This window comes from Cheilinus undulatus, linkage group 17 (genome assembly GCF_018320785.1).
Source record: "Cheilinus undulatus linkage group 17, ASM1832078v1, whole genome shotgun sequence".
NCBI classification, from domain to species: Eukaryota; Metazoa; Chordata; class Actinopteri; order Labriformes; family Labridae; genus Cheilinus; species Cheilinus undulatus.
The window spans coordinates 33,364,583-33,377,754 of NC_054881.1; the positions used below are offsets into that span (position 1 = coordinate 33,364,583).

Genomic DNA, 13,172 nt, shown 5'->3' on the forward strand with positions numbered 1-13,172 from the left:
TTTTTGTTTGTAAAGCACATTTCATACGGATGTAAACTTGATGTGCTTTACAGAATATTAAAAACAAACAAAAGCAATCAACAATTTAAGCAAATTTAAAGTGTGAAAAACAGGATTGGGTTAATCCAAATTCACTACAGAAATTCTGGGATTAATTGTGATTAAAAAAATGTATCTTTTGACAGCCCTATTTTTTGTATAAATTTCTGACTTTTTAAACTAGAGATTTTTTTGTTTATTGTTGTAGATAACAGATCCTGTTAATTGTTTTTATTTTTTAAAGTGGCAATAACACACCAGCATAATAACTGATCGTTTATGCATAGATCGTTTAGCAAGAACAAGTGTATTAAGGCCTATTGTTTTGGATTGTGCCAATAAAAAAATAAAAAATAGATCAACTTTTTCCTAGTGGTTCCAAAGGAGTGTAGTTTTTGTTTTAGATACAAGTAGGTGGATCCCCAAGGAAAAAATGTTGGACACCACTGATCCAAAGGGCCTCAAACAACACTGCAAACCAGACCTGGAGTGTACAATCGTTGATCGTTGTATAGGGACACCTCTGAAAACACAAATACAATCTGAAATTCTTCTGTGCAAAAAGGGAACTGTCTCTAAAGCAGCTCCAGACATTCAGATAAAATATTCTTGTATATGACCTTTAGACAAATGACATAAGTTTATTGCAGTAATTTAAATGCATACCTTTTCAGGTTTCAATCTGATTTTTCACGCTGAAGCACAGGAGCTTTTCAACTTTGCTGACACTCAGCCCTCCATGTTATCAAACAAAAATCAGACGTTTTGCCAAGTATAACAGATTCAGAGGAATTTGTCTTTAGGGCACAAGAGATGAGACATGTTGACAACCTATATCATAGATGCTGTCACCAAGTAACTGACAAACTGTAGGAACAGCTGTTCAACAGCAGCTACATGCAACGTACATTGTTTCCATGATGTCGTTTTTCCAAAGTATGAGGAAGGAAATTCTAAAATAGGTAGAGGTTGAACATCTTATCAGCACTTTATTCACATGTTTAGATTAAAAGCACACACTACTCTTCTGATTGATGATGCATGCATAACTTAAGCTATGCAGTCTGTCACTTTACAGTACAAAATGTACTTCATTTCATCTACTCTAAAAGGCTCCATATTCCACAGTAGGTCAGGGTTTAAGCACAGCTTTAAACACCAGAAACCAAATAGGAAGCAGATCTCATTTGGCAATTTTCAGAATACAGCACATCTGCAAAACATTCTGTTCACTATGACATGATTCCATTTTCATTTCAAACTTTATTACAGACTCAAGGTTGGGATGAAAGACAGGCCATTACATGGAATAGATATACAGCAATATTAACATTTTTCTTACCTATTTAGTCTGTCCTTTTTTAATGCTTTCAAAATGTGAAAATTACTTGTTTACATATCCTCCTTTCATTTTCCTGTAAGCAAGTGCAAAGGCTCATAATTGTGAGATGTTGACGGGTAAATAAACGGTATAAATCATGACCCCAGGATTTGTTTGGATCATAATGAGGGTTGGTAATTAACTGCTGGCCCTCTCTTGTGTGCACAGAGCCAAGGGGAGCGCCTGCTGTCCAGGGACAGTCCACCAGAGGAGCTGAAGCAGCAGCCGCTGGCTCTGGGCTACTACGTCTCCACTGCACAAGCAAATGGACTCCCTCACTGGTTCTGGGCCTCCTGCCCACAGGCTGAGAGCCAGTGTCCACTCTTTCTAAAGGTACTTGAAACACTGTGCATGTGTTTTTTTCAGTGAAAGACACAAAGAATGTGCCAGCTAAGCATATTTTATTAGAGGGGAACATTCATAGTTGGAAGGTTGTACTCAAAAATCAACAGGATCAGGAATGTGTTCTTCTTTTTACAATGTGATTAAACCTTGTGGTGTTTGTTTCTCTTTCTTCTCCAGGCCTCCCTCCACCACCACATCTCCATAGCCCAGTCAGATGAGTTGATGTCAGACAAGATAAAGTGGACCCCTCACCCCTTAGACTCAAAGACCACCTCTGATGTGCTCAGGTATACACAATGCATCTTTTCCTTTAAGTTAGAAACACAAGGTTGACTGGAAAACTTGTAGTTGCACTGATTATCACCCCAGTAACCCCAAATAAAGAGAGCTTTCTACCTACAGATAGATAATTACTTAAAAGGGTATTAATTTTGTTTTTTTTTTATTAAATCATAAAACTTAGTTTACAACAATGTAGTTCATTGGGCCAGAGGTATTCAATAAACACTGTAAAAGTACTGTTGGTGTACTAAGAAATTTTTGTTATACAAGCTATGTTTTGTTTTTGGGGTGATGTTAAACTTCACAGCACTGAGTCTGTGTGGATAGGTCTCAATCAGGCTTGTACAGCAGGATTTTGCAATTTTACTGCATTCTTTTTTTTTTGCAAAACCGCTAAAGCTCTGTCAGGCTGCACGGGGATGACGCATGAAGAGCCCTTTTCAAGTCCAGCCACAAATTCTCTATCAGACTGAGGTCTGGGTTTTGGCTCTGTCATGCTGGAAAATAAATCTCCCAAACTGTAGATGTCTTGCCATAAGATTGTCCTCCAGGATTTTCCTTTGCAGTCATTTTACCCTCTACCTTTACAAGCCTTCCACAACTGGCTGCAGAGAAGCATCCCCATAGCATGATGCTGCCACCACCGTGCTGCACAGTAGGGATGGTGTGTTTGTGGTGATGTGCAGTGTTGAGTGTCGCCAAACATAGCGTCTTGTCTGATGGCCAAAAAGCAGCATCCTGGTCTCATCAGACCAAAGAACTCTTTCTACTTGACCATGGGGTCTCCGCCATGCCTTTTGAGGAACTCTAGTCTAAATTTTCTTCAACAGTGGCTTTCTCTTTGTCACCCTCCCATAAAGCTTTGGCCGGTGAAGAACCTGAGCAAAATTTCATAGGTGTCAAAGGTGTCATAGGTGTCCTGGTGGCCTCTCTCACTAGTTTTCTTCTTGCAAGTTCACTGTTTGTGAGGATGACCCAATCTAGGTAGATTTACACGTGCCATATTCCTTCCATTTCTTTATGGCTGATTTAACTAAACTGCCTTGGAAAACTTTTTGCATCCAGCCCCTTGACTTACACTTTTCAAAAACCTTTTCTCAGGAGTGTTTGAGATTAAATGAGGGTTTTAAGAATTTTTTTTCTTGCTAAGACAGACTAATTATTTTGGCTAGGATGGATTTATAAAATCAGTAAAAGGCTAAAACATCCAAGGGTCAGTGTATATTATCCCTTCTTTGCTTTTTTTTTTTTTGCTCATTCTCTGTTAAAATATTGCTTGAAGAACTGGCGTGTTATTGCTCGACAATATCAAATACAAACACCATGTTTCAAAATTGCATGGTATTTTTGCCTTAAAAAAACTCATTTAAATATGTTCAGTCAGAGTTTCTCACAGATTCTTTTTGCACATTTTTCAAACACAGGTTTGTATTGGAGCAGTACAACGCCCTCTCTTGGCTGACGTGCACCCCCGCCACCCAGGACCGCCAGTCCTGCCTGCCGGTCCACTTGGCCATACTGATCCAAATGTACAATGCCATACTGAACATGCTGTAGCTGCGGGGGTCTTCAGAGGACAGCTGTGTGGGACTAGGGGTTACCTTCACTCAATCTGTGCCTGCCTACGCTTCCGCTTCTCCTGGGCACCAGAGAGCGCCAGAGCTCCGCCGTAAACATTTCACAGCCAAATTAAGGACAAGACAAGTCAGCCTCTGCCACGTCTGGAATGTAATGAACCAGTGGGCTGAATTGCTGAAACAATTGCTTTTAGTGAGCCACCAGTTTGTACCCTCAGTGCTGGTTGTGTGGTGCTTTCTGAGGACAGACAGATTTATCCAACTATGCTCCTTCGACTGACATATCACAACTTTCTCCTGATCACAATAGCATTATGCTCCACTCTGAAGCGTCTGTGGATGAAACTGAAAGAGAAGCCCTCTCCTGTGGAAAGGGATGCCACATAACTCCATATGTACAACCAGCAGAAACGGCATGACCACACAAACACATGGCTTTGTTTCATCAACAATGCTTTTACATGTTTTTGTATATTAGAGGTAAAGTGATGAGCTTCTGGGGACTCCATGAAACTTTTTACCTTTATTCTGAAAGGGGCAGATTCACTCCAAAGGGGGAACATTTGATAATGGCACTTTTTTCCTCACCTTCCAAAGTGTTGTAGATATGAACACAATGGAAAATATTTGACCATTTAAGACAGAGGTGTTGTTTATAATGTAAGACATACATTTGCAAAGAATTGAGACTTATTTTTAATATTTAAAACAGAAAATGAAAACCTAAAACAAGGCCTTTTTTTCCCGATTGACTTTGAAGTGTCTTGGGGATCCTGATACAAAAATGTCATTTTAATGCAATTGTAAAGATGCCATATTTATACAAATTATATCATGTCATAGAATTTGATATCTATATGTATATATATAAATATATATACCTCTTCCATGCAGGCACTTAATGATAAAGGTGGTGGAGTCGACCATCTCTTAGAAGTGGACACAGTCTGAACATTATCAAAGAAATTGCATTGTTTGTTTTTCTACAGATATTGAACATTTTTCCTTTTATTTAATGAATTTAAATTAAATTGATGCAGGAGAATCAATATGCTCTATATTTATAAAGTGTTCCTCTTCTGCTTTAAAAAACTTGAACTAGGCAATAGAAGACGGCGGTATTGGAGCATTGCAAGGTTATGAAATGTTTTAAAGAAACTTTATTTCATTGGCTCTCCTAAATGATGTCAAACCAATAGAAAGTTCTGTCAGCTTCACTCAGTCTGCTCTTCGTTACGACTCCTCGCATGTCTGTATATACACTTTTCAAGCTGTGTCTTTTGGAACTCTTAAAGCTGTACATTTCATGCTGGTTGGTTTACTTTCAAGTGATTCATATCAAAGTATTTTTTTGCTGTGAGCTTTTTTGATATACAGTACAAAACTCATTTATTTACAGCCAAGAGGTTTTAATTGCCAAGTAAAGTGTACACAAATGTACAGACGAGGGCAAGTTTGCAAAAATTTGTTACATCTGTCATCACTTTGAATATCAAACAGATCCTCTTCAGTGGGAGGGGTCTGTTACTTTTACACTCTTTTTTAGTAAATTATTAAAACTCTTGAAAATGATGCTGTGTTCAGTGTTCTCTTTTGAGCTGCAAACCCCTGGTTTTACTCCGACTCTAACATTTTATTTAAAACCCACAATCATATTCCAAAATGTGAGGCATTCCTGTGGATTGAGCTGTCCAGAAATCAAATTTTCAAATGGAATCAGAATCAGTTTTACTGGCCAAGCATGCTTACGCAACAAGGAATGTGACTCCAGTTAGCTTTGCTCTCAGTGTACAGGAATTTTATATCAAATATAAAAGAAATTAGACAGAGAAAAATCTTAAAATTAAGATTAAATTATGTACAAGCTCTTGTTAGGCATTTTATCCAGTATACACAGGTGTGTGTGCAACGATGGGATGGCTGCAAAGTGAGCAAAGGGTGCAAGAATGCTGACTAGACATGATCATAATGATAAGAATACGCAATAATATTTACATGAGGTAGATAAACATTATTTACATTAATAAGTACAAATGTGCATATGAGAGGAGACATTCTACCACTTTTTTTTTTTTTTTTAGAAAAGGGACAGTGCAGAAAATTTTTGCATTACACAAGCCTAAGGTGCTTGTAAAATGTAAGTTGTATTTTCTGACACTCTCTAATCCCTCTGTGTTCCCTACTTTCACACTTAGAAACTCCACTACTGCATTTAAAGTTTTTGTTTCATTTTTATTTATTTTTTGTTCTTTGTTAAGCTAAGGGTAATTGACTTCCTGTTTGGATACAGACCAGATCTTATTTGAAGGAAATTTTGATAGAACAAATATCATGGCATGAATTTAACCTGGGGGAAAAGGGACTTGTTTTGGATTGAGGGAAAATAGGGGAGCAGGTAAGGTACATGTTTGATAACAAAAGATGCCGATGACTAATGAGATGAGATGATTAAGCATCTCCTTACATTCACAGTGTAGAAAATACAGAGCATTCAGAGAGTATTTAGACACCCTTCACTTTTTTCACTTCTGTTATGATGCAGCCTGATGCTACAGTCGAAAAAGAATCTTTTTTTTTCTCACTAATCTACGCTCAGTACCCTATCATGGCAGTGGACACAGAATTTTAGACTTTTTTCTTAATTTATTTGGATAAAAAAAATCTTTAATATCACATTGGCATAAGTATTCAGACCTTTGCCTAAACACTTAAAATTTAGCTCAGATTCCCCCTATTTCTTCCAATCTTTGCTGGGATGTTTCTACACCTTGAGTAAAGGCTACAAAGAAATTCTGCTGCAATGAAAGTTCCCAAGAGCACAGTGGCCTCCATAATTCTCAGATGGAAGAAATTTGGCACACCCAGGATTCTACAAGAGCTGGTCACCTAGATAAATTGAGCAATCAGGAGAGAAGGACATAAGTAAGAGGTAATAATAATAATAATAATAATATTTTGGATTTATATCGCGCCTTTCAAGGAATCCAAGGATGCTTTACAAGAACACACAAGACAGACAAACTATGTGAGGGATTGGATGAGTGTAAGGGGTAGTTTAGTGGAGACTGTAAACTACAGTGAACAGGTGGTGCTTGAGACGTTTTGAAAATCTTCAAAGATAGACAGGTGAAAGGTGAGTACCCACTCTGCCATAAGCACCTGCAGTGATGGTTGTCCTTCTGGAACTTTGTCCCGTCTCCACACAGGATCTCTGGAGCACAGTTGGAGTGACCAACAGGTTCTTGGTCACCTCTTTTACCAAGGCCCGTCTCCCCTGATTGCTCAGTTTGGCTAGGTGAACAGTTCTTGGAAGAGTCATGGTTTTGCCAAGCGTCCTCCATTTGAAAATCGTGAAGGCCACTGTGATCTTGGGAACCTTCAGTGCAGCAGGATTTTTTTGTAGCCTTCTCTAGATCTGTGTCTTGCAACAATCCTGTCTCTGAGCTCTGCAGGCAGCTCCTTTGACCTCATGGCTCATCAGCTGTAAAGCCTTTATAGAGAGGTGTGTGCCTTTACAAATCATGTCCAATCAGTTTGATTTACCAGAGGTGGACTCCAGTCAAGGTGTAGAAACATCTCAGCAAAGATCTAGAGAAATAGGAGGAGTCTGAGCTAAATTTCATGTGTTTTTGCAAAGGGATATTTCAGTTTTCTATTTTTTATAAATTTACAAACATTTCTAAAATTATTTTTTCACTTTTTCATGATGGGGTACTGAGTGTAGATTAAAGAGAATAAAAATGTTTTTTTTCTACTGTAGCATCAGTCTGAAATGTAGTAAAATTGAAAAAAAGTGAAGGCGTCTGAATACACCTAACCCCTGGCAGCAGCGATTTTAGGCATTAAGAAGAAATTTTATTGAAGTATGTAATCTTTAATGCAGACAGTCATTAAAATAAAGCAGTATAGATTTTAGTCTGTAACCTGATCAAAACTCCTGTCAGGAGCTTTATAAGAAAGACCAAAAGTATTTATTTCTCTACAAACAGAATATTGTTATCATAAAAAGTAATTCATTAGTTAGAAATAAAATATGGATTATTTTTATCATTTTATTATTTCATCCTAGGTTCATTTTTTTCCTGGTATTTTCACTAATAAGACAATGTCATTTTTCAGAGACAGTTAAGCCTGAAGTAAAACGGTTCAAACATGGGATGAATGGAGTCTCCATAGTGACAATCATAATAATGTCTCTTTGTGTGAAGAGGAAGACGAGTCCTTTGTTAAACTCCTGTCAGCAGGTGTGAATCTTTGTTTTCAACATGTGCCTCACATACTTTAACATCCAGTGAGATTAAACGTAATTGCTGAGAGGATTACTTCCATTATTGTGAATGAGCCTGAAGGTGGCAATGAGCCTGACCTTTAAAGAATGTCCTTCTCTTAAAAGATTATTAAGGCAGATGAAAATAATGAGAGAAGCTGTCTGTCATCCAGCTGTTCTTCCTGTTTAACTCAATGGTCTGGTGTTAAACACGACCTTCACTCTTCTCAGACTGAGGAGCTTTTATTTATTTAGAGACACTCTGGAGACAAAAAGGAAACTTTTGTCCTTATTGTCCTTATTCCCTAGCACACTGATGTGATTTAAATAAAAACAGCAATGAAATGGGACCGAACTATGAAACATGGGTCGCCACATCACTGTTATTGTGCTAAAAGTGAAGCCTGATGTGCGCTTCGGGTCACAGCAGCATGTTTGATTTTAGCTGTTTGATCATGTGCCGTCTATCTCAGCTGTAGCACAACTTTGCAATTAGACATATGAAAGTGGCAGAGCTAAATCTAGGAGAGTCGACTGCCTCCCTCTGAGAGCTAGAGCTGCAGGGTCAGGTATTTTAAATGACTTAGTGAGAAATTGTTAATGCAAATGTTATGGCCTTTTTAAGTAAGCTTTTCGTGTGACTATAGTGTCTCTAAAGGACGTCCTCTTGAGTGGAGGTAGCTCTTTTTATGGGATGTCGTGGGGGAGTTTAAATATGTGAGTACGAGCGAGATAAAGAGGAAGTGAAGGAGGCTCTTTTTGACCATCAGGGTCAGGAAACGGCATTTTAATAGATCTCTGAAAGCAGAAAGGCCTGGTGGACATAAAAAAAACTGGACAAAAGTCAGCGTTGGAGGACCTGAGCAGCTGGAGGACACCGTGAATGAAGAGGGGCTGGAGAGTAAAAGCCACTGAAGAGTCACTTGTGGTGGTGGGGCTGTCTAATGGCCATCACTACAGGAGGCAGTGGACTCTTAATTGACTGCTGTGTGTTTTCCACAGATGGCCTATTAGGCCATGGCCATTTACCTGCTATCTGGCTCGCCAAGTGGATTGCTTCAGCCGAATGGCCTGCAGACCAGACAAAGGAGGCCAGGGTCTGGTTTGACGTAGCATTAGCGCTGACACTATTAGAGGCCAGTGGTATTTTGTGTCGATTTTCTGCCCACATAAAGGGACAAGGTTGTTCAAAAAAGCCCTCTTACTGGAGAAAAAAGCATTACTTAACACAAAAATGTTGGTTTATCTGGTAGCCATGAAAGAAAATATTTTTAAAACTTCCTCTTTAAATGAGTTGTCCTATGGAGATTCATTTTAGATTTATAAGAACAATGTATCATCTTCAGATTCTGTAGTTAAATTAACATATTTATTATATTATCGACAATTTTACTTTGGTTTCATAAAGTTAAAGCTCAGTAGCCTTAAAATTTAATATTTTCAAATTTACTTACATATATATATCTCATATACATCATATATATCATATATAACTCGTTTGTTTGACAAGCTGCTAAATAGACAAAAAGAGAGATAAAACAATTGACATCAAGCAATGCTTCAAGTTAAAGGGATATTTCACTAATTTTGATGTTGGGTTATATAAGGTACTTGGAAAAGGAAGTATTCAGACCCCCTTCACTGTTTTCAGTTTTGTAATGTTGCAGCCCGATGCTACAGTAGAAAAACTCCTTTTATTCTCATTAATCTACACTCAGTACTCCATCAGGAGGGGCAAACAGAATCTTAGAAATTTTTGCAAATTTATACAAAATAGAAAACTGAAATATGCCTTTGCAAAAACACTTGAAATTTAGCTCCTCTCTCCTGATCTTTGCTGAGATGTTTCTACACCTTGACTGTAGTCCACCTGTGGTAAATGAACAGATGAACACACCTCTCTGTAGAAGACCTCACAGATGACCATGCATACCGGAGTAAATACAAAGATATGAGGTAAAGGAACTGCCTGCAGAGCTCAGAGACAGGATTGTTGCAAGACACAGATCTGAGGAAAGCTACAACAAAGTTCTGTTGGACTGAAGGTTCCCAAGAGCACAGTGGCCTCCATAATTCTCAGATGGAAGAAGTTTGGCTCAACGAGGACTCTTCACAGAGCACAGTGGCCACCAGCCAAACAGAGCGATCAGGAGAGGGGTCTTAGTAAAGCTGGGGACACACTACACAACTTTCAGTCTTTACAGATTTTGAAGTAACTGGGAGTACACAGTAACAGACTGGATTCAGCAGATTTGTATGATGACTGAAAGACCATTGCCTTATAGCAAGAAGGTCCCTGGTTCGCTTCTCGGTCAAGGCCTCTCTGTGCAGACTTTGCATGTGTGTGTTCTCATGCCCATTAGGTCAATTGGTGACTCTAAATTGGCTGTAGGTGTGTGTGAGCGTGTCTGGATGTCTCTGACTGGCTTGCAATCAGTCCAGGTTTTACCCTGGACTGGGATAGCCCCCCCGCGACCCCCAACAGAATAAGCAGTGTCGAAAATGAATGGATGGATGGACTGAAAGACCAGGGATCACACACAACTGTGCCTGATGACGGATCACAGAGTACATGATTGGTCTAACCAACCAACTAATGCCAACTGAGCATCAAACTCTTGCCCAAATTCTCACCCTCATTGTTTTGATATTCCTGCTACTTCCTGTCATCTTCTGATACTATTTCCTGTGTCCCTCCCTCTCTTTTTTATTTGCTGTTGGCAACACGTGTTTGTAGTTGGGTTGGTAATCAGTCAAAGACTCAAACATGTTTGATTGGCTGCAAACAAGTTGGGTTAGGTGTGTTCCCCTCACACACTTGCAGATTTTTGTGCCAACCAACCATGCCAACTGTCCCCAACTAGCGCAGACTGGAGCAGACCTTGCCCAACTGGGAATCATAGAATCTGGCAAAAAAAATTGTGTAGTGCGTCCTCAGTTTAAGAGTGGTGACCAAGAACCTGATGGTCACCCTGACTGAGCTCCAGAGATCCTGTGTGGAGATGGGACAAAGTTCCAGAAGGACAACCATCACTGCAGCCCTCCACTGATGTAGAGCGGCTAGACGGAAGCTTTTCCTCAGTACAAAACATATGAAAGACATTTCCAAGTTTGCAAAAAACTCCATGTGAAAGCCAGGCAGGCAAGCCCAGATCAGATATGAAAAATGATACAGGATGAATTTAAACAAACACATGAGCCAAACTGCTGCCTCACACACACCAAATTAATAAGGGACACTTGAAAGATCACCACGATGGCTGATCATTAGACATTCTCCAGTGACTCCAGTGTAGCAACATGTTTAATTCAGGACATACAGACCATCCTGTGCAGAAACCAACCTTTACAGAGCAGAGGTGCCTGAAGGACCAGGTCTGTCACTCCACATGACCTGTGAGAGCTCCACACACAGCCCGCGACTTTAGCCGCGTAGATCCATGTGCTGTTTTGACATGCCCTCTCTCTCTGAAGTGGAGGCAGCTGGCGGCTGTAGCTTCACACTACTTTGTAGATGGCGGTAACACTGCTGATTTTCTGATCTTTAAAGAGAGAGAGAGGGAAAGGACACACATGCACACACCCTGGATGCCTCGCTGTCTGCCTGTTGTCTGTCAGGGCAGCCTTTAGTGGACATCGTGGTGGGTCCTGCCTCTGTCTGACCCTTTGATATGGTGCTGAGGTCAGGGAGAGTTCAAGACACAGCAGGGGCCGTGGGTGGCTCAGGTCAGGGTCATCACCATCCAGGGATTTTAGGAGTGAGGAGGTCTGATTTGAAGTTACTGCTGTTGTGATCAAAATAAACACGTTGTCACCACTTATAGCATTCTTTAGTGTCACCGTGGAAAAATATACAGAAATAGTATTTCAGCTAGAGCTTATTCTGTTCTCAGAACCACAAGTATCATGTATCAACTACATAGATACTGTACATTTCATATGCTAATACCAGCCACAATTTCTCTCTTGGATTGAGGTCTGAGCTTTGATTCAGCCAGAACATCCACCTTGTTGTCGTTAAACCATTGAGAAGTATCAATACAACATGATGCTGCCACTACCGTGCTTCATAATGTGGCGAAGCACTGTGTGTTTGTGGAGATGTGCAGTGTTTGGTGCCTGCCAAACATAGTGTATTAACTGATTTACCAAAAAACCCCATTCTGGTCTCATCAGACCAAAGAACTTTCTTCCACTTGACCATGGAGTCTCCCACATGCTGCTTGGTGAACTCCAGACAAGAGTGTTCTTCAACAGTAACTTTGTCTTTGCCACTCTCCCATAAAGCTTTGACTGGTGAAGAACCCAGCCAACAACTGTTGTATTCAGTCTCTCCCATCTCAGCTGCTGAAGCTTGTAAGTCCTTCAGAGTAGTCATAGGTGTTTTGGTGACCTCTCTCACTATACAGGAAAATCTGGGGAGTATTTTTTTCCAGAATTACAAGTTTTTTTTACTCAGAAATAGTCACATCTACTCTATTTTGAGTGTATTTACCAGGCACCATGAGAGTTGGAGTAAAAACACGGATGAAATTCTGCTAGAGTAAAACTTTAACCACTCTTACTTACGTTTCAGTTCAGCTGCCATCACTCACGGGTGGTCACCGCTGCAGCTAGTTAGCTACCCCGGCTGCAGCTAATCCCTGGCAATCAAGGTCGACACACCTGGTGGTGAACTTTCAGACACCTGTGTACTCCAGCATCTTATCAGGTAACGTGGCTCCTCTTTAACCTTCAAATCTAGTGATTTTCCACTGTTAACTGCCTCGTCTAACTCCATTTGGTCCTCTTTTCTGCAGTGTCTCCATCTCTCTGCCTGTAATTTTGCCAAGAACAGCCAGCCCACCATTATTTGCATTGTTGTTGTGTAATACACTTCTTTAACACTACTGCCTTATCTCATGCTCTGCTACTGGATTTTTTTCATATGTTCTGGTTCTTTAATATTAGAACACTGTGTCTAATACTTATATATAGGCAGAAACCTTTTTGGTTGTCCTTCTGTGTGTAGGTAGGTAGAAAGGTAGCAGAGTTATCTATTAAGAGAAATATATAGCTCTATATAAAGAGGAACATCAATCTATTTAGAGTCAGTGTTACCCTATTCTATATGGAGAAGAAATTATTCCATACTGAGAAGGAAACATTTCTATAAGGAATGGAAAAACAGCCCTGAAATGTCTAAATATACACTGTTTTGAGTCAAAAACAGCTTTATAATGAATAAACTTTGCTCTGTATTACTTTGTATTGAGTCAGTTGCTGTAGGGTTGATGCTCTT

The 13,172-nt window shown here is 39.7% G+C and overlaps 1 protein-coding gene and 1 long non-coding RNA gene across 8 annotated transcripts in view; one reads left to right on the forward strand and one right to left on the reverse strand.

Annotated features, from left to right (window-relative positions):
- LOC121525038 (mediator of RNA polymerase II transcription subunit 13-like) overlaps positions 1-5,196 on the forward strand; it is a 133,537-nt gene extending 128,341 nt beyond the window's left edge. For all 7 annotated transcript variants that reach the window (XM_041810754.1, XM_041810757.1, XM_041810758.1 and 4 more), the window contains exons 29-31: positions 1,589-1,753; positions 1,943-2,052; positions 3,472-5,196. In XM_041810754.1, the coding sequence (XP_041666688.1) occupies positions 1,589-1,753; positions 1,943-2,052; positions 3,472-3,604 (408 nt within the window). In that variant the 3' untranslated portion in view covers positions 3,605-5,196. The remainder of the gene's footprint in view (positions 1-1,588; positions 1,754-1,942; positions 2,053-3,471) is intronic.
- Positions 5,197-6,337: 1,141 nt separating this feature from the next.
- Positions 6,338-12,530, reverse strand: LOC121525646. The gene is made up of 3 exons (XR_005993239.1): positions 12,461-12,530; positions 11,236-11,676; positions 6,338-6,510 (listed from the first exon to the last, which is right to left on the reverse strand). It is a non-coding gene; the product is annotated as an uncharacterized LOC121525646 (long non-coding RNA).
- Positions 12,531-13,172: the final 642 nt, after the last annotated feature.